At 39.8% G+C, this 25961-nt stretch overlaps 1 protein-coding gene across 1 annotated transcript; it reads right to left on the bottom strand.

Moving 5' to 3' along the window:
- Window positions 1-566: 566 nt before the first annotated feature.
- Window positions 567-25603, bottom strand: dnaaf9 (dynein axonemal assembly factor 9). The gene is made up of 37 exons (XM_074691634.1): window positions 25418-25603; window positions 24105-24184; window positions 23897-24022; window positions 23697-23821; window positions 23371-23467; window positions 23092-23198; window positions 22936-23013; window positions 22722-22823; window positions 22459-22514; window positions 22210-22345; window positions 20767-20848; window positions 20637-20673; window positions 20461-20545; window positions 20304-20380; window positions 20153-20197; window positions 19984-20029; window positions 19769-19880; window positions 19436-19506; window positions 19222-19269; window positions 19025-19115; window positions 18055-18158; window positions 17720-17863; window positions 17454-17539; window positions 16874-16975; window positions 16124-16241; window positions 14309-14397; window positions 14063-14197; window positions 13840-13965; window positions 10624-10661; window positions 8635-8770; window positions 8378-8464; window positions 7562-7668; window positions 6279-6353; window positions 5377-5564; window positions 5175-5240; window positions 3176-3269; window positions 567-2949 (listed from the first exon to the last, which is right to left on the bottom strand). The coding sequence occupies exons 1-37, from the start codon at window positions 25471-25473 to the stop codon at window positions 2843-2845; spliced, it is 3459 nt and encodes a 1152-aa protein (XP_074547735.1). The 5' UTR covers window positions 25474-25603; the 3' UTR covers window positions 567-2842.
- Between the last annotated feature and the right edge of the window lie 358 nt (window positions 25604-25961).

Here is a 25961-nt window from a genome sequence, read left to right on the forward strand (position 1 = left end):
CTCCTGTTTATCTTTCTTCTGCTCTTCTATCCTTTTTCTGTCAGACAGTTAAGCTCCAGTGTCCACCATCACTACAAAATTAATCACAGAAATTATTTCCAGCAGAGAAAACACAGATCTCTCTTCTCTGTACTAAACTTCAGCTGGTGTGGTTTTGTCACAGAAACTTCAACGTGCCATAATAGATTCAGGAAGCTGAAAAGTGTCATTTAGGAATAACCTATATTTCTGCTGATAATCTCATTTTAAAGTGTGGATTACAAACAGGCATATATCAAGGTAGACTTTGGCAATATCAGTTAAAAACTCTTTACAGCCCCTTTAAATAATAATAAAAAAATCTTCGTGTTTTATATGACATGCTGGAAATTTAGGCCCTGTTTACGCCGCAATGTTTCACCCCATAACACAAAAACCGCTGACAAAAAAATCTGTGTTTACATGGAAACGCAGATTGACTGAAAAAGCTGTAGTTAGCATGCCAGGCCTGTAGTTGGCGCTATAACTGTCTTGTCCAGAAGCTGCTTTTGGTAGATCTCCACTGAAGTAGAGTTGGGCTGACAATCATAACAACGGTACTGTTGGACTGTTGGATGCTCCAGGGACAGAGACAGGATTTCAATTTTGGGTGGACCTTAAATTACAAAAGCTAAAAAATAACTTTTCCTGTAAAGAAACAAGTACAGTAATGTAACTATGTATGTTTTAAATGAGCAGATCTGGTTGCTTTGATCTTATAATATTTGATATTTTAATATTAATATTTTGCCGCCTCAACTTTTTAGGTCATATAGGCTGTAGAGCAGCAACATTAACCACAGTTAAATAAAGCACAAAAATCTTCAGTCTTCCCCCAAATCATTTTCTAGTCCTATCAGTATAACAAGAGGCTGAATGAGTCATAAAAGCTGCCAAACTTGGCTCCTTTTATAAAGACAGGGCATAAAAAATAACAAAACTAGCATAAAGTGGCACTATCTTATAATATTTCTCTTTGAAACTGATTTTTTAAAAAGCTAACAAAGAAAAAATATTTTTTAAATAAAAGTTTGAAATGGGCCTGTCAGAAAGTGGGTGGGCCTGGGACTGTCAGCCCCACCTATTGCGCCGCCCCTGGTATGTGCAAGCTCGCAGAAGAGCGAAGCTCCAGCGAAAACCTGTCCTACTGTTTCCATGGCAACAGTGGCGGCAGTGTTTCAGATACCATCCACTCTGAAAGGAAATGCTGTTTCTGTGTGATCGCATCAATATTTTTGCGTTTCATCCTAAACCATTGAAGTGAAGGCATTTGTCAGTATCACTTCACATTAGTAACGCTGTTTCCTCTGCCTGTTACACTGCTGACCCCATAACACAGAAACACCCCAGTGCTCCAGAAATCACAGCAGGGCTTCTTCACATTCTCAGCTTTTAAATTCACATAACTCATCACTCTTTAAATCGAGAGTGTAATTCGACAAAAATATTGTGACTTTTGATTTAGTCTCCTATAAAAAGCGTCATTTTTTTCCTCTGATTTTTCAAACAGCTTGTAATTCCTTCAGGAACAGAATTTAAAAACCTGCGTAGAAACCCCGACTGGAGGAAGACATGCATAGAACATCAGCGTGACACGGGATCGCAGTGCAAACAGTGACACATCTACTGGTCTTTACGGCTCTGCAGCACCACGGATACAAAACCTTACATCTGTCACTAAAAGCTCTACTCAGGTTCACCAAACCTTTAGGTCTAATTTCTTTTTTTTTAAAGACTTTTTCTTTCCCCCTTCCCTACCCAACGAGTAAAAAACACGACGATGGAATGTTCACATTTATAATAAATGGAAGAAGGAATTAATATTAAGGGAAAATAAGTGTCTGAGAGGCTGGTGTCAGTTTTTGTCTGCCTGCTAAAGACTGCTTTTAGGGAAGTTTCTGAGGACGTGGACCTCAAGGTTTTCCCTGACAGCCCCAGCTGTCTTTAACCACAACACTGCTGCAAAGACTGAAGCCTGCTTTATTGCACTTTCATTAGATTTACTTTAGGAGTCTTGAAATAAAGCCCTGGGATGGCATTTAGCTATGCGATTAATAATATCATTCATCACTTGTCTGCAGCCAACAGGCTGTCCAATGTTTACAGCTCTATGGCCAAGCGCTCCCTCTGCTGCAGCGTGGCACACAGACAAGATAACAGGTGGGCCGTGGATTGGATGACAACAGAGGAGGAGCGATTCTTGAGAAACCCCACCGGGGAGCCCACCAGTATCACACGGCTATCCATGCATGTCCAGAAATAGAGGCATTAATTTGCCAACTGTGATAAACAGAAACGCACAAGCTGTAGGAGAGCGCGTATGGAAATTCCCTTCGATTGTGAAAGTGTCATAGCTTGCAGGTTTGGTGGTGTAATCGTATTATTTAAAGACGGGGACGTGTGTTGTGTTGCGTTTCACATTTGTCGGCAGTTGTGAACGACTTTCATCTCCTCGCAAACGTATTTAATTTGAATTAACATCAGTGACCCCGTCTCTTTGCCACTTTCATTTGATAAATGATACCCTGCTCGCCAAAGTGCTAAGTGCACGGTTACTAGTGTTGCAGTGGGAAGCAAGGCAGGCAGCCATGACATGACATAACCAGCTCATAATGGAGGATGTCATTGTTGAAAAGCTCACCGGCTCTCAACCTCTTGATGCAAAGAAAGAAGAAAAAGTGACGTAGTATGATAAGAATAAATAAAAGTGCTTTATGGAAACAAAGGAAGTGTTGTAGAGAAAGCTCAGTACACAACCTGCCCCGCCCTCCCTCTGATCCCCTTTAGATGAACTGAATGGGGTGCTGGACGTACAGAGATCCTATCAGGGATCAAACAGGTCGGGCTGTCCCTGCAGCTCCAGCTGGAGGTTGAACAGATCGATCTCTTTGTTGGCCTCAGTGAGGTACTCTTTAATGAACTCCTCCATGTCTGCAGTGAGAGCGATGTAAGGGAAAAGCAGAGCTTACACTGTTTTCTAAAGGTTGCCTCTTACTGACTGGACTCACAGCTTGAGTTGCTAACTCATGCTGTTAACTTTTGGCATTCTCATAAAAAGATGGATTGGGAGTTTTCCTCTTTTTCTGCCTGGAAAATGTCAGGAGTCCCAGACTTTAGAGCCTGATATTGAATTTACAGAAAGCTTTACAGAGGATACTGGGATGGAGGTGTCTTCTGGCTCCAAAGATGTCCACGTAGTAGTACCCATTGTAGTAGTAGCCGGCTGGAAGTGGCTCCAGGTGCCTGTTCAGCTGCACAGACAAACAAAATATTAAGATCACTCAGGTGTATTGACTCACTTTAACCCTCTGAGTCTCTCTTGCTTCTGTCCCTGTTGTTTGTCTCTGCTAAATGAAGTACTGCTTCTCTTCTAGTTCAAGACATCTATAGCTACAGGTGGATGTAATTCAATTGTGTCTTCATGCAGCAAAAAAATTTAAGTTAACAATCTTAAGAAAAAAAAAACATTTGTCTTTTATTATTTCCTTTTAAATATTGAGACAATGGAGAAGTAGTTTATCCAACACATTTTAAAGAACCCGAAGGTTTAAGGAACAGTAAAAAAATAGTAGTGGTGGCACTAAATTCAAAGAATCTACAAATTTAAAACTAACTAGATGTAACAAAAATGGGATCTGAGCGATGAAACAGAATCAGAAATACAAGCTATTAATTCTTTATAGAGTATTAACAGTCATTACTGTCACTGTTTACACAGTTTACAGTCCACATGTCAGAGGCATCACACCAATCTGCAGAGCAGCAATGAGACACAGTGCTGAGGGACTGAGCAGAAAGTTTACGCCTGCAAGACGACGCTATGGGAAGAAAAGTTCAAGAATATGAAGCGTGATAACAGGGTGTATGTCAGTGCTAATTTTGATGACTAATTTTGATTTAGTCTTAGTCTTTTGAGTAACACAATTAAGTCATATTTGAGTCATTTGAAATCTTTAAGTCTTAGTCTAGTTTTAGTCAACTAAATACTATATGAGTTTCAGTCTTAGTTTACTCAAGTCTTTAAGTCTCTTAGTCTAGTTTGAGTAAACTAAATATCATAACAGTTTTAGTCTTAGTCTAGTTTTAGTTGACTTAATACCATAAGAGCTTAAGCCTTATCCCTAGTTGGCCCGGGACAGTGCTATCATCTTCAGTTATACATTTGAACCCAGAGCCATCCTGGGTCTGCGTCCTTCCAAAACACTTTCAACTCGTCTTCATTTGTTGACTAAAGTGTCAGTTTCATTCCGTCACAGTCTTCATCATTATGTCCGACTTTTTATTTAGCTATTATTGATTTTTCTTCTAGAAAAAAGTTAGTTGACAAAAAATTCTTGTAATCAGTCGGGGCTTACTGAAAGCTGGAAGAAGCGTCATTTTTTTTGTTTGTTTTTCACAGATTTAAGCTAGCTAACGGTTTCTTTTCTGCAAATTTTCAAGGAAGACTTGAAAATCAAAGGCATGTTGATGAAATTCTCCTGTCTTCTGTGGACTGTTTGGACACGTTGCTAACATCACTTCTGATACATTCAGGTACCCTTGGAAACTTGACAATCTCATGATAACCCTGTTTTTTTTTTTGTTTGTTTTTGTTTCAGTTTTTGGATTGGAGGAATGGTTTGTGAATGGCAGCCATTTAAAAATAAGTGTTATTCTGATCATGCAGGTTTGGGTTAATAACAGTTCCTGATCCAGATGAAACCCTCTTGAAAAATTAATGTTAGGAAGAAAAAAACAAAGAAACACACAAGAGAGAAAGACTGGGAGATGCTGTGTTCAGCCTCTTTTTGCTTTTTCAGCAGCACTTAGTGACAATGATCTGTGAAGTTGGCCTGCGGAGTTGTTTCACTAACAAACAGTAATGTTTACATTCTTTAATCATCACAAAATGAGCTGGATTCTCTTCCTGGATCCTGTTTTATGACACCCTGGTTTTAAATCATATAGAGGAGTTAGTCTTACATCTTTTTCTGGCGGTCTGCTTAATCCCTAACAGCCACTATGTTTAAAACCGTCAGCAGGAGGGTGCATATGTGCAATGCATGCGTGCCTGTAACTGAATATGGGTGCAAACTAAGCAGGTGCTAGCTCATAAAAACATTGCTCCCAATCGACAGATCCTGCAGAGCAGCTTTGATGTCCAACACCAAACTCACATGTATGTTCTTGAGTTCCTGTGGTGAAAGAGTGTTTTTTGTCTTCTTAGGCTTCTGTGTCTGCTTCTGCAAACAGTAAGAAAAGACTTTTGGTTACATTTTTATTTGTTGCTAAAATCAGGATTGACTGCTGGTGCAAATCATTCCAGATCAAAAAGTCTGCATGTGTTTCAGCTGCCAAAGCGAGGCCGTACTCATTTACCTGTTTGGCACACAGCCGGAGCCAGTCCTTCAGTCCTTCCTCGGTGAGACAAACACCATCAAAGATCAGAAAAGAGGACGTGTTGGTCTCCTCGGGGCCCAGGGTCAGAGGGTCCAGTTTCTGGTCAGGGAGAATGCTCAGATTCCCGCTCACGGTGTTGTAGCTCACCTCCATCAGCTGGTCGGAGTCTGGAGAGTCCAGAGATGAAGGCGCTCACATCCATGTCTCACATACAGTTCACACCTCGAGTCACACCTGCTCCAGCAGCTTCGTATGGTAACAGCATGGTGTTGGTGGGGTGTTAATGTTTCAGCATCCATACCAGCTCTCTGATCCCAAACGGGTACACACAACTCACGTGCAGTAGAATAAATGAGATAAGACGAGTCAGACAGAAAGGAACTCAATGTAAAGATACGTAAATCACACACTGCCCCAAAGACAGAGGCTGAGACCTCACACTACCAGAGATTACACACTCTGTGTCTCCAGAGCTCTTTGCACACTCTGCACAGCTCCTCACAGTCACCTGCACTCTCTCTTCATGCAAAAATACCACACAGGTCTTCAAATGAAAAAAGAGTGAGAAATCCATGTGGAGGAAACCAAACCGGTGGACTATGAGCTGAAATCTAAACACCAGACACCAGACCAACAACCGAGCAGCGTTCCTACCGTCAGAAGCTTCTTTCCTGCCTTGAGGGAAACATTTCCTCAAATAATTACCAAAACTGGGAGATGCAACTGCAGGTCCATTATGATACACCAAAGAAACACGACACAGGTTTTTAATTATGCTTAACGAGACAGGAGGTCCAAAGAATCTCACCTGAAACATCAAAACGTTAGCAAACGTGAGAATTTATCAATTAAACGATGTAATGAGGATCTGAATTTCCTACCAGAAAACTTGACTTTCCCCCAGACATTGTACACGTTTCCTTCGAAGGGGCTCGGCCGCAGAGTTGACTTCAACGCTACACAAAAAACCCCACAAATAATCGCAGTTATAAATCTGATTTTTTTAATGCAAAAATTTCCAAAGAATACACATTTCAAGAATTGGAAAACTTTCGAAAATATTTTGAAACTTCAAAACTCAAAAATTTGCAAAAATTAAAAATAAAAAACTGCCATTTTTTTATTCTTGAAATGTAAGAAATCAGCCAATGTTGTTTGAAATTTCAAAAATTTGCTTTTTTTTGTTTGAACATTAAAATAATTTGCAAAAATTTTCAAGAATCGTGAGTTTAAGAAATTTGCCAAAACTGCTTGAAATTTTTGGAATATCAAAAATATGCAAAAATATTTACAAATTTTGAATTAGCAAAAATTTCTAACATTTTTTAAATTCTGAAAAAAAAATTCTATTCTAAAAAAAACAAACAAAAAAAATAATGCATTTGCAAACATTTCAATCTTTTTGAAAAAAAAAATTAACACAACAACAGAAAAAAACAATGGCAGTTATGAATGGGATTTTTGAATGCAAAAACCTTAAAAGAATACAAATTTCAAGAATTGGAAAACTTTCAAAAATATTTTGAAACTTCTAAACTTTTCAAAAAATTTAAGAACTTTTCTAATTGAGAAAATTTGCCAAAGTTTTTAATTTTCTTTTATTTAAAAAATTAGCTAAAAAAAAAATTGCTGTTTTTTAATTTTTGAAATGTAAGAGCTCTGCCGATATTGTTTGAAATTCCAAATATTTGCAATTTCTTTTTAAAAATGTGAACATTTAAATAATTTGCAAAAATTCTCAACAATTGTGAATTTATGAAATCTGCCAACACTGCTCAAAATTTTTGTAATATTAAAAAAATATGCAAAAATAATAAACTTAGAATTTGCAAAAATTTCTAACAATTTTTAAATTCAGGAAATTTTAAAAAACAATAAAAAAGATCTTCAATGCATTTGCAAACATTTCAAATTTTTTGAAAAACTAATGGCAGAAACAAATTTAATTTTTTGAAAATTTTATTTAAAAATTTCCCTCGAAAGTGGCATGTCATGAGTTTGTGCTTTGTGAAAAGGCAAACAAACACTTGGAGACCTCAGTTGTCTCCATATTTGGAGGGACTGGAGGCTTATGTAATCAACCACTCACCCTGCCAGCTCGTATCTGGAGCTTCTGTCACGTGTAAGAGTCAAAATAAGGGGGGAGAATTTCTTTCCATCTCACCTTTACAGCGGGTGACAAATAGGGGCCTCTCCAGGGGCCGTTTGAAAGCCACGCGCTGCTGGGTAAGGACCAGAGACCCAGAACCGGAGAAGAAGCGCCCTTTGCACCTAAAATACAGAGCACATGTACATTACACAAATGGTGAGAAAGTTAAGTTAAGAACGAGCCAAATGTTTGTGTTACATTTGTCTTTGGCCGGGAAGTTGTTTACTCTACCAGCTGCCCACAGGACAGAGGCCAGCGGACGGGCTTTGCTGTGAGGGCCGTGGAAGTGGATGATAAATCTGGACATCTAAACACTCTCATTAGCAGATAAAAAATAATGATTCAATCTCAGTCAGAGAGTTAATTATGTGTCAGAAGAACGAGTGCACAGAAACTTCTACTTATAGCTGAGTAAATGAAAAGAGCCAGCCTTGGGACAGATATTGAGAGCATGATCTGACAGGAGGATTTAACAGAGGTTCATATTAGGCTGACCACTGTGGCATGAAGGCTGGCTGGACCAGGTCCAAGGGGAAGGAGACCCCCTCTGTGTACATGGCAACTGCATGGCCAACAGCTTGTTACTGTGCTGCCAGGAGGCAGCTGGTGATAGAACACAAGATGCCCTGCGGGGCTTTACAGCAATCAGCAGCGATACCCCCGCCGCTGCAGCCGAGTGGCAATTAAACGGCAGGGATGGAAGCGAGGCAGGGCTGGGGATCAGCAAGAAGGGAATCAACGCCAATCTGTCGCTCAGAGGCCAAAGGGTCGAGTGTGGACACAGGGAGACGTACAAGGGCCACAAACAGTGGAGCGGAGGGAGGTTCTTACCATCCTGGGTAGAGGACATAACGTGCCCTCAGCATCTGTGGCTCACTGAAGCTGCTTTCAGAAAGAATCAGATTCACGTCTTCATTCCTAAAAAAAGAAAAACTCATAAGGAACACAGAACAGTTGTAGAAATATGATCTTAAAAACACAACAACTGATCAAAGCATCACGTATCCTTATTTTTCTTTTCATTGCAAAGAAGTATTATAGTATAAACAACGGTTTTCAGCATTGATCACAATTCTGCGAGCGCCTACCGGGTGACAGCTCCTCTCTCTGCCAGTATGAAGGCTGCAGTGGGGTTGGCAGAGCGTACCAGCTGCTGAACATGCTGCATGAGAGGGTGCTTCTGCTCCGCTGTCAGCCCGGTGAACACCACTGTACTCACAATGCCTGACACAAAATGAAGCACGGAGAGGGAATGTGGGTTTGAGGGTAAACAGTGATGTGGAGCCAGCACAGATAGAGTATTCTACAAAAGGTTTTATTTACTGACTCTGATATTATTTTTATGATTGTTAAAAAAATAATAAAATAAAAGCTCTTTGATAGATCTCACTTGTCTGTCCCTATCTTATCACATATCAGCTGTTTGGAGCCAAACTTCCTTCTGTTGTCTCAAACCTTCAGCACATTGCTCCTGCATACGAGATGAAAAGCAAACTATGGGCAAATCCAAATTCTCCCTCTTACCCCTTCCCCTTGGCCCTTAAAACATTGGGCCAAGGGGTAGAAAAAACATCTCTTAGAAACCAGATGCCACTCAATCCCCACAACGTCATCACTCCTGGATGCTTGCTGACTATCGCAGGCAGAACAACTGTTTATTCACGTCCAAACCAAACCAAACACATTTTTACAAAGTGATGCTAAACTGATGTCAGATTAGGGTGCCAAACTCACAGTGAGCAGACAGCACCAGAATGCAGCTGATGCAGCTCCTGAACGCAGCTTATCTGTCCAGACACTCATGATATGCAGCTGTTATTAGCTGTAGCTGTTAGTGTTAGCTAGATCATTATAGAAAGCGATTTCAAAATAAAACCAACAATTCAAAACATGGCTAGCATTCACGTGAGGTAGCAAAGGATTGGAAATCTGATTAAAAATTTTCCATACCATGGGAAATTCGTCATACCCCTTGATTTCAAGTCAGGTCTTGGTTTGTCTTCGTTTTAAAGTGATACTCCGGGATGGAACAAGTTGGGTCCTATCACAAGGTTTAGGGCAGAAATTACCTCTACAGCAGGGATTTTGTGCAGCAGAAGTCCAGAGCGTTCGCACCAAACACCCCCTCCCTGCTTGTCAACCGGTTTCCTCTGCACTCAGACGGGGCCATATTTTACTTGACCAAAAACACAAATAAACGGACTCCCACCAAAAAATCTGATATCGGTCTGCATTCACGCTTTATTTAGAAAATTTTCAGCGCGTTACTTTCACACAAAAACACCGCTAATTAAGGCTCTAGTTCTCATCGTGTCTCTTCGTCCTGGCAGACGACCTGCGTTAGTTTATATCTGGCTACAAGGCGCACGGACTGATACGCTAAGCGGCAAGAGCCTCATAGCCAGCTGTGGCTCTGCAGCGGAGGTTGCGCCGTTTTACAACACGATGAGAACCAGAGCCTTATTTAGCTGTGTTTTTGTGTGAAAGTAGCGCACTGAAAATTCTCTAAATAAAGCGTGAATGCAGACTGATATCAGATTTTTTTTTGGTGGGAGTCCGTTTATTTGTGTTTTTGGTCAAGTAAAAAATGGCCCCGTCTGAGTGCAGAGGAAACCAGCAGAGGAGCAGGGAGGGGGTGTTTGGTGCGAGCGCCTTGGGCTTCTGCTGCACAAAAACACTGCTGTAGGGGTAATTTCTGCCCTAAACCTTGTGATAGGACCCAACTTGTTCCATCCCAGAGTATCACTTTAAGGACTTTTGTAGCACTTCTCCTTGATCTTATTTTGTGCCTTTTTAGTTTGTCTTTATTTCATTTTTGATAACATAAAAAATAGAAGCACAATACAAAACAAATTAAGTCTCAAAATGAATGAAAAGGAGCAGAAAAAAAGAAAAAGTCTTATGGTATCTGCCCCTTCAATATTTATATATTTTAAGTGCAAAAGTACACAAACAAAAGAAAAAAGAAGAGAGAATTGGGACACCACTTCACTACACGTGCTTGTACAAAACCAAGGGCTAACTGGGATTGGCCCTATACTCTCCAACTTGTGAGTTTTGGAGTGATGGAGACTTACCTTGGCTGCACTGCTCCAGCAGTTTAGGGAAAGCAAACCTGGGGAGAGAAATAAGAAAACAGCTCATTTTCAGCAGTGAGGCTGAGTGCAGGGTGAAGAAAACCATCATGCAGTAAATAAGTCTGACTACAAGATGCAGAGTGAAGAGCTGTCTTCATTCACCATGTTCATTTTCGTCTTCATACTAACCCACTTTTTAATCACTTTTAAGGCCTGCGTTTGATTAATAGGTGCATGCAGAGTTTTGCAGTAATCACTTTGATAATTCCTTGTTAGGTCTTGGCCACCGTGCTGTTTATCAATTATGGGGCACTTTTCATCAGATGACATCACGGCTTTGACTGAAAACTGACCGATGCAAACCCTTCCTGTAATCTCCGTTAATCACATTAGACTGTATCCTCACTTTCCCGATCCATCACTGTTATACGCCACCATCTGAATCACTATTCTGAGCCAATTCCTCCTGCAGCCACCACAGACCCTCCTCTGCAGCTCTGAGGGAGCCTGCAGGCCGGGGGGGATCAGCGATTTGAAAGGCATTTATCTTTCCTGTCCTGATGTAATGAACTGTCTAAATTCATCACAAAGAACGGCTCATGACTGACTGATGAGCTTCACCGAGGAGGGTGTGTTGGTCGCACATGTGGACCCCAGGGATTTAGGGGGCTATGCTGAGGGGGTTGACAGGCAGGTCAGGCCTAAGCTGGGCTAACCATCCCCAATTAGCGCCATAGTGGGGGTCCACAGACCTCCACCCAATCCACAGAAACAGACAGTGATAGGGGGGCCTGCTGAAGCTGCCTGAAATGGAAAAGTCAGTGCTTACCACATTTCTAACTAAACCTCGTATAAGGCATTTTTCCATTGCAGAGCCAAGTGGAGCTTGTCAGAGTTTAAGTGGAGAATGATCACAGCATGTCTATAACAGAGGATCCAAAACACATTTAGACTTATTATCAAAGCTCAGCTGGCTAGACAATCACCTCATCTCATCTCTGCGCCTGGTGCTACATTTCTTACAGAGTTGTTTTCAGCATGCGTGCTTTAAAATTATAAAATCAACATGCAGAATCCTGCTATCACTTTCAATCGAGTCACCAGGACTCTGAAGTTTCTCAAACGTGATGTGACAGATCGCAGCTTTAGACCGAGTCCGTCTTTGTGACCACCACCAGCCCAGCCCAGCTTGACTGTGCGGTGGAAAACAGCCTATTAACGGGAGTGGTATGTCATATTGTGTGGAGCAGCTCAGTGGATCTAAGACAGTGAGAAGCTCCGTAAGCTTCATCTAAAGCCTGTAACAAAAGGAGAGTGAGATTAAATGTAGGACTGATCCTATCTGTAGAAGGGAGCCTGCCTTGGTTTGAATTGCTGAACGTGTCATGTAACCTCTTCCTAGAAACCATTTATTAACATCCAGCCCTGTCCATCATCACTCAGGAACCTCAGATGGTCCTTGAAAATAGAAAGCATACACAGCTTCAGCTTCATTAACTCTTCTGTCAGTGCTTCTGGCAGTTTCATCTTTTGTCATTTGGAGGTCAGTGTTCGAGTAGTGTTCAGAAATTTTGATACCTTCATTTTGATACCAGTTATTGGAAGGCTAATTTTTTTGGTACCAATTTTTTAACTTCAATTTTAACAAAATAAATAATATTACACATTAGAATACAAATTTTGAGTCTTGAGGTCTGTGCACATAGAGTCTGTTTTTTTTTTCATCCATGATTGACCCACATCACAAAAGAAATTTGATCCTTTGTTATGTCAATCACATTTGTACACAAACGCAGAAACTTTCGTCCATCATTATTTTTTTCAGAACAGGTTTGATATTTTTGCATCTCTTCGCATCTGCCCAGCTCGTTTCTTGGGTAGACAATTCAGAGGCACTATAGGCTACTTGCAACATCACATTTTCACATTTTTGTTTTTATGATGTTGTTAAAATGATGAATGAAGACTTGTGTACATGTGTGTGTCTGTGTTGCTTTGCTATGCTATGCTCAAGATCCATTTCTTGATCACTGCTTGGTGATTCTCGTACTGCTGATTTTCCCAATTAATACAAAAATAAACGCATCAGATTCAATGTGCAAGGTGTCTGTGTGTGACCTTTTTCTTTCTTGGGATTACAGATCCAAAAAAACACATCCTAAAATAACGGACTAAATGTGCAAAGATCTCTATTTTTCAGCCGTAGTATTTTTCCTCTCTGAGCAGTTCTCCTTTAAGAATAAACACCAAATATTGCCCGTGCAAAACACCGGTTGCAACCAAGTGGCAGGTCAGTGTGTACTGTGAGTGCAACTTAAATGTCTTTGTAACCATAAATGAACTTTCTTTTTTTTCTGATTTTTTTTTAAACCTCTGTGTCAGCATGATTCATTTGCAAGCAGACGTTTTCTCAAGCTGCAGCATACGTCATGGATCACACTCACTGTCTGCCTGCTTGGGCTCGTGCATGAAGTGTACCACGTTCAAACTCACTCATCCAAAGTGTGCCAAAGCAGAAAAATGAATTGTGCCTGAGAATGGCACACTTGGGGTCACGCTGGCCAAATGAACTGGACTTTAGGGTTGAAGCATGTTTGGGCACAGTATGGATGGCCGGTGTGAACGTGCTCTGAGAGGAGCTGCTGCGTTAGTGAGGAGGACTGGTCTGTCTGAGGGTTTGGGAAAGTTGGAGGGGCTCAGCACTGCGCTCAGTGCAGCTCGTTGAGAAGCAGCACGTGCTGGAGATCAATACATGCGTCAGTCTCCAAACTTGAGAAAAGTTGCTGGATTTGTCAGTCGTCGCTTTGTTTCCACAAAAATTATGCCAGAAAGGTCTGTGGAGTTGCTAAATAAATGCCGCAGCCACACGTAACATTGCAGCCAATCACTGGTGGCATTATCAGATCTTGATCACGTGATTAACCTTTTGGATTTCAAAACTTGGCACCGAAAGAAGAGGCATGTTTTGGTCAGCGCCAAGAACCGAAGTTTGGTACCCAGCCCTAGCTAGTGTGTAGAATTTGAAGCTCTCAGCAGAACAGGCTTTGTAGAAATTAGATATTTTGTTTACTTAGAATGAGCCTTTCACTGCTACATAAGGAGCTACATAAGCGAAACAGACTGCTAACATTGTTGTGACAGTGTTATCCTGATTCCTTCAGAGGCTCAGTTTTGTTTTAGCTTTTTTTTAACTCCATTTACTGGAAAAGATGTTACCTGTGCTCCATGCAGGAGGCCAAGGGGTTCACACATGCAGTGACGGCACCAATCGTGAAGCAAGCCTGGACTACCGGGTCAGGGTGGAACAGCACGGCCTGGATCACATCCAAGACATCTGTGTATCTTTTGGAAAAAAAGCAAATATATGAATGAAGGAAAAATCTTGGAGCTAGATCTTGACTTCTCAGTTCCATATGAGCCCATGAACAGTCACTCCTACCCAGGTGAGAGCACCAGCAGACGGGGTTTGCCTCCCGGGCCTCGCTGACTCTCCAGGAAGCCAGACAAAAACTGCTGCAGGTGTAAGGCTGAGAAGCTGTCAGAGCTGTCAGGACTGGGTTCATACACCACCCACCTATGGATGAAGTGATAAAAGATTTATCATATATTTGCCTGTGTTGACGTTTCCGTCACTGTTACGATAAAATAACTACCGACACACTAAAGAGAGAATCCTTGCTCTCACCTTCCATGGTCTTTGTTCAGCTGGATAAGGAAGTCGCAGAGTCTTTTTTTATGGCTCCCTGGTAATCCAGTGATGATTGTAATGACAACCTTTAAACATATCAAGAATCCCACGTCAGAAATAGAAATGTCATTTTTTCCAGTCTGCACATTTTGAATAAGGAAATTCAACAGCAGTCAAAGCTAGGGATGCATGACATTGGATTTTTCTCCCAATACATGATATGCCAATATTTTACAACTCATTTAGCTGATTATGGATATTTCTTTCCTTCTTTTTTTTTCTTCTTCTTTATTTTCCCAACCATTGATACCTTTATTGTTCTTTTTCTTAATTGTGCAACAAGACAAGACAGTGACATAAATTTTAAATCTCTTTTAAAGACACATTTTTATAGATGTACTTTTATCTGAGATTTTAGCTGAGCGTATTTTAATCGTCAAAATGCTGCTTTTACTTTATTTTTATTTTATTTTTAAGTGATAGTATCATGGGCAGTATTTTAAACCTTTTAGATTTTTTATCCTTTGTTGTTTTAATTGTTTCAATCCTTAATGCTTTTATTTTTACAGATGTTATCCTTTCTTTTATTGGTGATAGTTCTTAGTCTTTTATATATTTTAATATTTTTCCACAAATTTCTCTTTTACCTCTCTTTCACTTCTTCTTTTCTATTTCTTTTTACTGGTTGCTTTTATGATGTGAGGCACTTTGTAACTTTGTTTTGAAAAGTGCAATATAAATAAAGTTTATTATTATTATTATTATTATTATAAATAGACTAAAGGGTTGTGAAATCGTGATGGTAGGGATAGTTGTGGCAATAATGTGAACACAATGGCAAAGTTCACGTAAGAGAAAGAAACAAAAAAGACAAGTAAAAGATAAACACCAAAAAAAAGAAAGATATCAGGACTGACAGAATTTTTGTAATGCTATTGCTAATCGTAATATTGATAGTGACATTATTGTTAATAACTATAGCAATATTAGAAATAATACCAATAACAATAATGATGACTAATGATCAAATCATGTAATAATATTATTTCAACTACTACAACTACTAATATTAAATCATGAATAATAGTAATAATAATAAAAATTAAAAACAATAATAGAGTGGATATTTATTTCTGCACACCTGTACGGTATAATCTTATCACATTTTTTATGTAATAACAATATTTTGTGCAAAACAAAAAAAACCTGTATATTTATTTATGACAAACTGCTTTTAAACAAATCAGGGCAAATTTGGCCAATTTCACAATTGACATTGTAAGCAAACATAACAGCCTGTTGTCGGTTTATTATATCGGTGGATGTCAGTGTGATCGCCTATGTCCTTATTTTTATTTTGAAGCCAATACTGATATTGTCCTATTATTTTGCATTAGCTTAGTCAAAGTGCTGACTAGAGCTGAAACAATTTTTCGAATATTTCAAGATACTTGTCTCCGCCTCAAGGAATCGTTTAATTTTAAAAAATATCAAAGAGTGATATTTCAAATAAAGCTGATGCTATATTTAGAGAGTTTTCAGACCCCTCAAGCCACCTCTTTTTCAAAATAGCGACAAGCAACAAATCTAGTTTCTTTTCAGGAGTTTGAAGACTGATATGAAAGCATGTATTGATCTGCATCAGCCGCTCGTCACATGTTTTTACACTTGCTGGAAACAAATTTTCATTTGAAAAATAACTGCCCTTTAACTACACAAATGTGTTTTATCTGATTACTTGATTAATGGATGGAATTTTCAGTTCAATACTTGAATACTAAAATATTCGATAGCTGCAGCCCTAGTGCTGACCTTGTCTCCCTGGCTTTTGGCGGAAGTCCTCAGCTCTGCAGAGGAAAACAGCACCCCCAGGTGGTCGTAAAGGATGGGCTCCTGACCAATGCTGCTCAAAGCAAAGTGCTGAAGAACCCTGATGTAGACAAGAAAACATCAATGGAGCAAAAACATTTTGCAATAAACAGTCACCACTTGTTCAGGACAACATATTTGATGAGCAACAGACAAAAGATGGCGCTGTAACAGCACATTCTTCAGTCATGAAACTCCTATCGCTTGCATTAGCATTAGTTTTAAAAAAATAAAGTCACATGAGCACAAACTAGTTTTAATCCCTGTCAAAGCTGTGCACTTAAATACAGGATAGTAAGTAGATAGTTGGTTTATTTTAAGAGTGAATGCTTCAAACAGTTGGGTGTCTAATCACTTTCGGTGACAGATTTAGGGCAGATTTTTGGAAGACCAGGCTGTCAGAAAAACAATGTGTATCCTATCATGTGGTTTGCGTAATAAAGGAAAGAAATACAAAAGATTTTCTGGGTTTGTTTTGGCCGTGTAATGAAAGTAAATTATGCACATTCTCTCAGCAGAGGAGAGCGTCTGCAGTCTGGACGGTCACCAATGTTTAATACGCTGCATCGAGAAACACAGGCTTCAGTGCTATTCCGGGAAGACATCCTCACGATTAAGCAATACTATCAAGTTCTATTGCTTGTTCTGTCCAACTGTTAAGCAATCTACTGAGTGATTTAGGAGTGTACTAACATGTCCTGCTCTGGGAGTTGGGAGTATGAGGTCTTCAGGCTGAATCTGCGTTTAGCCACCGGTGGCTCCTTACTGTCATGCAGCCTCTGTAGCCTCATGTGCCTGAAATAAAAAAGTCATTAAGATTTGTTATGTCACACTCAACACAGTTAACTAAAAACTACAAGGTTACATAACACTCAGAACACTGGCTCATTTAAAGGTGCAGTGTGAAGAATATTGAGCAGTATCCAGGGCTCAGATTTGAGATCGAGATGCTCATATGCACACCCTCCTGTCAGTGAAGTGGTGGTGACCTTCAAAGACAAGTAGCTGCTGTGATGCATAAGTATGACGATTCACATGTCAAGTATTTATCAAAAACATACATCACTACATTTCCAATCCATGCATTTTGTGAAGCCAATCACCAAACACAAAAAAATATGTCACTGTTTTGTTTGGAAATAATTTGGAAAGAGTTTTTATTGTGATATACTCCAATTTTAAATGCTGCTATCTTCCACACACTGTACCTTTGATTGAAAAGGAGCCAGCACAGAGGCAACTGATGTGAAAAAACAAGACTCTGTCTTCTTACATGTTTTCCTGGGTCCATGTCAGGTGCTGCTTGTCCACCATTTCAAGTGTGAGCCCAGATTTGGAGTTTTGCCAAACTGATAAAACCTAACACCAGGAAAGCAGAAGAGAGGTATGTTCAAATGACAGACAACTGAAAGCAGTCGCAATAAAAGACTCAGAGTATTTTGTTTCTTTGTTTCCTTTTGTGCTGTTTCATGGGGTTCATTGTTTAAAAACCACTCGCTGTTAGCAACAAAAACATAGATAAACTCATTAAAGACTCACCTTTAAATAGAAGGCCCTGTGGCTCTTGGATTTGGGCTGGAGAGCAAAGACCAGACACTGGTCAGAGCTTTGGAGGGGAAAGGGAAGATGGGGGAGCAGGCTGGTCTCGTACTCTACAAAGAAAGATGCCACATCACTGGAGTCCTGATGGATCGATCCCACAGAGAGAAAAAACAAGTTTAGACCAGAAACAATACACAGTGGATTCACAGCTTAATACTCATCATGGCTTCGTTTGAAAGGATGCAAAAGCTTTAAAATGATAATAATAGTAATAATATGATCCAGCATGGACTCTTTTTTATCATTTCACATGGTAGGGCTGTAAACTTTACCGGGTCATAGAACTTGATGTTGCTGATGTGACTCCTGGGCAGGGTGATGCTTCCAAACTGAGAATGTTCAAACAGGATTCCCCCCGAGAAGAAAATGATTTTCCCTAGGACGGATATTGAAAAAAACAAAAAACGTTTTTCTTCAAAATATGAAATATAAAGCCACAAACAAAGTTTATAAATACAAAGTAACTTTCACACCAGTTACATTTACAACAATTGGCATTTTATGCTTAATCTGTCAATTAAAAAAAAAAAAAAACATATCAAGATAGATAGATATCTTAGACAAGGAGAAGGGGACAATATAAATATATGAATAAAATAAATAAATACTACAAATATTGTGTTGTATTCTGTTAAAAACTTTATAAGAAACTGAGCAAACTATAAATTTTCCTAAATAAAAAATAAGCAAATAATGTTAAATAATTTTAAATCATTACGTTACAAGTGCGCGAATGTGTCTTGCTAGCGCGTCACTGCAAATCTCTTGGGAGGTCAGTCTGCTAGCTCACAATCGTATCTGTTTAGCGGGTTTTTCAAGGCAAACAAACCAAGCTCCAGTTGTTCTTTCCAACATAGTTGGACAAAAGAGGTTGGATTTTTTTGTCAGAGATTGCTGTCTTTTCGAGACCAAACACAAAATCAGAATTAGCAAAGTACCCAAAACAGAGCAACACGTTCAAAATTTTCTGTGATGTTAAAAAAATCAGGAAACGGGAGGAAGTTATACCATTTCTCTCTGCATAGCTAAGCATGGTAAACCATTCAAGGAGACTTTCCTATCGACTGTTGGTGATGTAATGAAATAAATAAGTGTTTGCACTTTGGACATGAGTGCATTGTAAAGTGGGAAACGTTGCCTACCCCTGTCTACAAGCAAAGGTGACCTTTTACAATACGACGTTTTTAACTGTATGTGACAATCAGCTTCAATTTGAAAATGTTAATGTAGATAAAGTTTCACCTTCTTCAGGTGTGGAGAGCTGGCTGCTGGAGTACACATACGCAGCATCTGCTGCAGTCAGAGCGGCTCCCAAACAAGTGCCTTCCTCTTCCTGTTTGAGACACAAGTCAGTAAATGAAGAGGTCACCTCACATCCTAACACATAAATGAAGATTTATTCATTTCCTGCTGTGGAAACATGAAGTTTCTCATCTTACCTTGATGAGATGCTGGGCTTGCTCGGATTGCTTGACATCAGATTCCATCTAGAAATTAACACAGCTACTTTTAACAACGATATAGAGGTGAAAAATGTGAATTGACTTTGTGTCTTCTTAGCAAATGATTCCTAGAATTGATTTCGGGGACACTCCAATCCAAACATCCAGTATATCATATTAATGTGACATTGATTTCCAGCACCAAACATACCAGCCAGCAGGCATAGCGAGGCACTGTTGTGGTCAGGATGGCGTAGCAGCTGTCTGAGGACACAGTGCCATCTGCAGGGCAGAGGCAGACATGTTTAAAATAAGGCAGAAACATTAAAGCCAAAGAATGACAACCACAAAAATGAATCACAGATGTGATCCTCAGGGCCGGAAATGCTCTATTCATAGTCCAGGGTTCCACTGTAGAAAGATGTTTGCCTTTTCTTCTTATGATGACCAAAGGATTTATCCTGCTTGATTTTATTTTATCACTATTTTTATTTAAGTCACCAGAGATCAAATTTTATCAGACATAGCTGGATCACCACCTCACCTTTCTGCTGAATGTTGATGCTGGACTCCAGGAAGGATTCAGAGAAGACCACAGAGCCAAGTGTCCCCCTGTCCCACTGCAGGTCTGGGATGTCATGAACAATCATGGAGGCCTTTTTTTCAAAAAAGAAAAAAAAAGTAGAATTAGGAAAGATGAAAAAGTTATTATATTTTCATGCTAAGATGAGGCAAAATGATATTTTTCCTCTGACTTACTGTTTTGATCACATAACGACTCTCTTCATCACTCAGTGGAATGATCCTGAAAATTAAAAAAAAAACTCCTCAGGTCAGAAAAATAAAGCATACAGCAATTTTTTAAAGAAGAGATCAATTCAAAGTGTATTTAGAAGCAGTATAGAGAGGTAAAAAAATATACACTCACCTCCCTTGCTTATTCACAGCTTGAATATTAAATTCACATTTGGATCTATGTTAAAAAAAAGGCATTTAATTTACATTCGAGGATAAAACCAAAATGCTTTTTGTTTCTGAAAGATTCCTACAGAGGATAAAAGTGAAAAACTAAACTCTACCTGAGACAGCTACGGTACTGACTCAAATTCACTGAGTCCAAACCTCTCAGGAAAGTGTTTTCAGCCACATCCTTAGCCTGCAACACAGAGTCTTTAATAAACACATGATACAGTGCATGATAAAACACATGTTTAGTGTTCGCTCTTTGTTGCTCACCTTAGTAGCACTAGATGTAGAAGAGAAGCACTTGATCCCTGCTAGGACCCCTTCTATAGTAGCTGAATAAATCTGTGACAGAAGTCTGGAAAGAAAAAGTGTTGAGAGATTATGAGAGATTAGATTATGATATCCCATAAACAACAGAATAAAAATTCAGCAGCTGAGTTACTTACAAGACTTCTGTTTTCTTTTGCTCTGTGTTCTGATTTTCTGTAAGAGAAATGCACCAAGTTTAACGAAATTCTTTCATGACAAAGAAAAGCTTTTCACACTAGATTTAACAACAGGCCAAATGAGTCCTACCAAGGTATGGAGTGTGGGTTGACCCAAAGAAGTAGGTTCGAGAGCAGGCCAGAGGTCCTTTAGGAGCCACACACTGGAGAATCTAATGAGCAAACAGAGGTTGGTGCTAAGAGACAGAATAATGGCATGTTCCCTCTCCAACAATAACACAAACACACACTCACCAGCCACTTTATTAGGCACACCTGTCCAACTGCTCATTAACGCAACTTTCTAATCAGCTAATCACATGGCAGCAACTTAATGCATTTAGGGATGTAGACATTCAGACACTGCTGATCTACTGGGATTTTAACCCACAACCATCTCTAGGGTTTACAGAGAATGGTCCCAAAAAGAGAAAATATCCAGTGAGCAGCAGTTCTGTGGGCCAAAATGCCTTGTTGATGCCAGAGGTCAGAGGAGAATGGACAGACTGGTTGGAGCTGATAGAAAGACAACAGTAACTCAAATAACCACTGGTTACAACCGAGGTCTGCAGAAGAGCATCTCTGAACGCACAACACGTCCAACCTTGAGGCAGATGGGCTACAGCAGCAGAAGACCACACCGGGTGACCCTCCTGTCAGCTAAGAACAGGAAACTGAGGCTACAATTCACACAGCAACACCAAAACTGGACAATAGAAGATTGGAAAATCGTTGCCTGGTCTGATGAATCTTAGGGTCAGAATTTGGCCTCAACACCATGAAAGCATGGATCCATCCTGCCTTGTATCAATGGTTCAGGCTGCTGCTGCTGGTGTAATGGTGTGGAGGATATTTTCTTGGCACTTTTTGGGCCCTTTAGTACCACAGTGGGCCCCTTTATGAGCACAGTGTACCCATCTTCTGATGGCTACTTCCAGCAGGATAACGCTCCATGTCATAAAGCTGGAATCATCTCAGACTGCTTTCTTCAACATGACAATGAGTTCCCTGTACTCAAATGTCCTCCACAGTCCCCAGATCTCAATCCAATAGAGCACCTTTGGGATGTGGTGGAACGGGAGATTCTCATCATGGATGTTCAGTCAAACAATCTGCAGCAACTGTGTGATGCTGTCATGTCAATATGGATCAAACTCTCTGAGGAATGTTTCCAGTACCTTGTTGAATCTATGCCACCAAGGATTAAGGTACATCTGAGGGCAAAAGAGGGTCCAACCCGGTACTAGCAAGGTGTACCTAATAAAGTGGCCTGTGAGTGTATACGTCCACACAGTTTTATGTCAATAAGCACTCCCTTTTCCTTGCACTGAGAAAGTTCAGACTGGTTACACTGCTCTTAAATGACCACTTTTCTTGCTAGAAAATCTCACCAAAGGGCACTGCAGGCCTGTAGGTTCCTCTGACTTGAGCAACATGCTTACTCAACATGCATGAACAGACCACAAACACGATTAGAAACATAAATTCGATGCCGGGGATAGCCTCAGTAATACTTTATAACTCGTCCTCTCACCATGTGTTTGGCTGTGGAGCCTTGAGGCCCTGTGTTGCGGACCTGATGACTCTCTGAGGGGAAGTTGAAAGAATAACTCTCCAAATCTTCCAGCGAGGAATGATTTCCAAACAACACAAACGGTTGTTGACTTTTACTGAAACAAAAACACATTCTATTATTAATGACACATTTTTTTCTTTCTATAAGCTACTAGAGAGTAAACAAACCAAAAAAACTGCATAGAGGGACTGTCATGAAGAATACTACCTTTTATCTGTGATGTTGCTTGAGATCAGACCATGGGAGTAATAGATACGGAACGCCTGTGGATTGATAAGAGTGCATATTACTTTCCACCATCTATCGCATCATGCACAGTTGGTTTTAAACCCAACAATAAAATGCAGAGTGAAGCTGAATATGTGTGCTGTATGATTTTACATGATGGTTAAAATTACTCAGTAAATTTAAGTATGCAAGTCAAAGGCCTGATGTTGATCTTTTGGTAAGGATATGTGGTTTTCACGTACTTCTCCCGCCTGAGCTTCAGATAGCTCCAAGATGGAAAGATGGCTCTCGAGGTCCATGCTGGAGAAGAAGCTGCTCCACTGCTTCTCAAAGATTGGCACATCCTAACATTAAAGAAACAACACAAAGGTTTGAGGATGTGTTCGGGAAATGTTGCACAATTGATGTTTCTGGACAAAATCCAGAAAAAAAGGCAAAAGAAACGAGCATTATTACCTCTGTGAGGACGTTATCCAGGGACACTGGGTCTAGTCTATTGTAAACTTGCCACAGCTTCTCACTCATATCCATTAGCTAAAAAGACACAACAAAGTGATAAATGAACCAACAACCAGATTGTAACAGATTATACATTTGCTTTTCTGACAGTACCTTGTATTTCAAGGTAAAAATGCTTCCTCCACCGATGCCATCGAGGGCAAACGCCTGAAGCAGGGGCCACTTTTCCACCATAAAGGTATCAAAAGTCTGAACGTGTCCTAAAGGAAACAGTAAAGCTTGATTTATTGCATCTGCTGTTGGTATAGTTACACAGCAAGAGTACATTGTAGGCTGGCAAAAGAAGGCATAATGTAATGTGATGCAGTTTTCAATGACTCCTCCAAGCGTGAGTAGATCCAAATGTGAGGTTTATGATGCAGTGATGTGTACCCTGGGAGCTGAAAGGTACTCCAATATGGTAGCAGTCCTGCACCATTGTGACAAAACTGGAGATTTTGAATTCCTCTGCTGCTTCCTCATCTTCAAACTGTGGATAAATAAATAAAGAAAGAGAATTACAAAACAAAGAGGCACAACCTTAGGGATAACAAAATACTTTTTTCAACAAGTGCCCTACAGGAAAGTTCCTGAAGCATTGGTTGACTTGTCTACAGAAAGATGTAAGTGCTGAGTTAATAACACTCTTTATGTTTTAATCCTGTAATAGTTCCAGGAACTGTGATTAACATCAGCAGAGAGGAGGAGAGCTTCTTTACCTCTGCCTCTGTCATGCAGTAGAGATGCAGGTTCCTCCAGTGGGACACGAACGGCAACAAGTAGTTGTAGTTTATTGGGTTGCAGTACAGATGAACACACTCTGCCTTGATCAGCAGGATTACGTCTGTAAAGCACACAGGTGACATGTTAAAACACTCTACAAACTTACAAAAAGAGTGGAAACATTTGAAGAACTTACCATCCAACATTTCCTCTGGAAACTCCTCAAGAGCATGCTCTGGATGTAGTGGTTTCCGTCCATATAGTTCATAGAACAGGTATTTTGCCAGCTCAGTGCACCCATCATTATATCTGCTGTCAAGTCCTGGTAGATATGGAAACAGATGTAGTACAGTTAGATAGCACAGACACATGTTGAATATAAATAAGTTTGTCACTTAACATACCGAGGGAGCAAAGGATGCCATCAGGGGTGGTGGTTCCCCCCTCACAGAGCAGAGACTGAATCTGGCGCAGGCGACAGGCACTGAAACATATATACAGATTACACTGATAAAGCTGTGTGTATGTGATTTACTAAGGCTGCACATTTTACTGTAGTTTAATAATTTTCATGGTATGATGATTCACATTAATACCAATGCTAAAGTTTGAAGTTATCACAATGAGTCACTTCTTCTCTTACTCTAAACATGAGCATTTTACCTGTTGTTTGGGGGCTTTTTGCAGCTGGATGAGTGTAAAGCTATCAGCTCACATTAACATGACATAGTTTAGTAGTGATGGGAAAACTGCTTCCTGGATGTACTTTGGATTCAGGGGAGACATGTTGCAAACAGCAGTTTTATATGGACTTGAATTGAATATGACTTCTTCACCTGCAGCGACCCATCAAGAGATACCACAAGTCTTTTCTTCCAGCTGTGGTCAGACTTTTTAATGGAAACTTTAAATACCTGTAATCACCCTTTACAGAAGACTGTTAACCTTTTTATTGCGCCTAATATGTTTTTTTTTTTCAGGTTTCACTTACTGAATTATTCTATCTAATACATTCTTATTGTAATGTTTCCTTTTTGTGGGATGAATAAAGGAGTACCTTCTCTTATTGTATAAAACTTGAAAAAAAAAACTTGTAACAATAAAATAAAATAAAACAAAATAAATTTAAAAAATCGAATCTGACCTATCTGGCATGTACCTAAAACACACAACATCTATTTAGTTCAGTGTTTCACTGATTTCATTACTTATCTAAAAGGCTCAGTCTTCCAAAAATATGTCATATCACGAGAAAACCCATTTCTTCCAATTGACAAATAAATGTGTGGAGTGAATTCATAAATATAAATGTTTTTTTTTTATTCAATGCAAGACTGAAAAATTGATTTTAAAAAATGATAAGAAAAGAAAAGTCAAGTTTTGTGCACTGTTATACTATATCAGATACACGAAACTGATTTTAATTACTGTGGTCAGTTTAAATTGGAATTTGCTTGATAATAATAACAAAAAGACAGTAATTAGACTTGAGAGAAGGGAATTTCTCATATTAATAATTACAAGGTAGCTTGGTTGATAAATATTATCACTCTTAACAGCTATTAAACGCTACTACAGGTCGATCCAACGTTAACTATAGGTATGCGGTGTCAAACCGACCGTTGATAATTAACGGCTGGAGCCTCACGCTAACGTTAGCCGAAGCTAGCCTGACAGCTTCACTCAACCGTTCTCCACAAACACAATTAGCCATTACCAGACAGCTGGGTTGACTCCCGATAATTTTCCGTTGACTCTTCTAATACCAGCCATAGTTCTTGTAGCGAAAGGTTCACGAAATTCACGTTTTACAGCGAAAGACGATGGCAATTTTCACAAAACATCTTCTCCATCACTTAGGAAAACGTCTACACTGAAAAGCATAGCAACGGTTGAAATCATTCCCCACACAGGGGTGTCCGACAGGGGAGCACGGTTTTTTGAGAAGATAAAAAGACGCAGTGTGCACAAATAAATGTTAAAATCTTCATTTAAACGTAATTAAAATCTATGTAGCTCGAAATGGTCCACTGTAACCATTACGAATGATGATTTTAACAAAAGTTCAATCTGCCACCCCCATTCGACGCCGTGGTACCGTCTTCTTTTGGTCCGTTGAGACAGCGGCAGGAACCATCGCGCAGCTGCACAGGGAGATGGTGCAATCCCTCAGTAACCTCAACAGCTGGTATGTAGGCCATGTAAGGGGAAATCCTCCATGTAAAGAATTCAGCGCGTACAAATACTTAAAACTTACAGTT

The sequence above is a fragment of the Halichoeres trimaculatus genome, unplaced genomic scaffold (assembly GCF_033239565.1).
Source record: "Halichoeres trimaculatus isolate MK-OKI-2021-1 unplaced genomic scaffold, fHalTri1.1 fHalTri1_scaffold_17, whole genome shotgun sequence".
In the NCBI taxonomy this organism is placed as follows: Eukaryota; Metazoa; Chordata; class Actinopteri; order Labriformes; family Labridae; genus Halichoeres; species Halichoeres trimaculatus.

Excerpts from the sequence above, each read along its gene's own strand:
- dnaaf9 (XM_074691634.1), bottom strand. The coding sequence starts at position 25,473 with ATGGCTGGTATTAGAAGAGTCAACGGAAAATTATCGGGAGTCAACCCA. Across the intron at positions 23,468-23,696 it reads ACTGCATGACAGAGGCAGAG|TTTGAAGATGAGGAAGCAGC; the intron begins GTAAAGAAGCTC and ends ATTTATCCACAG. Across the intron at positions 23,199-23,370 it reads AGTACCTTTCAGCTCCCAGG|GACACGTTCAGACTTTTGAT; the intron begins GTACACATCACT and ends TGTTTCCTTTAG.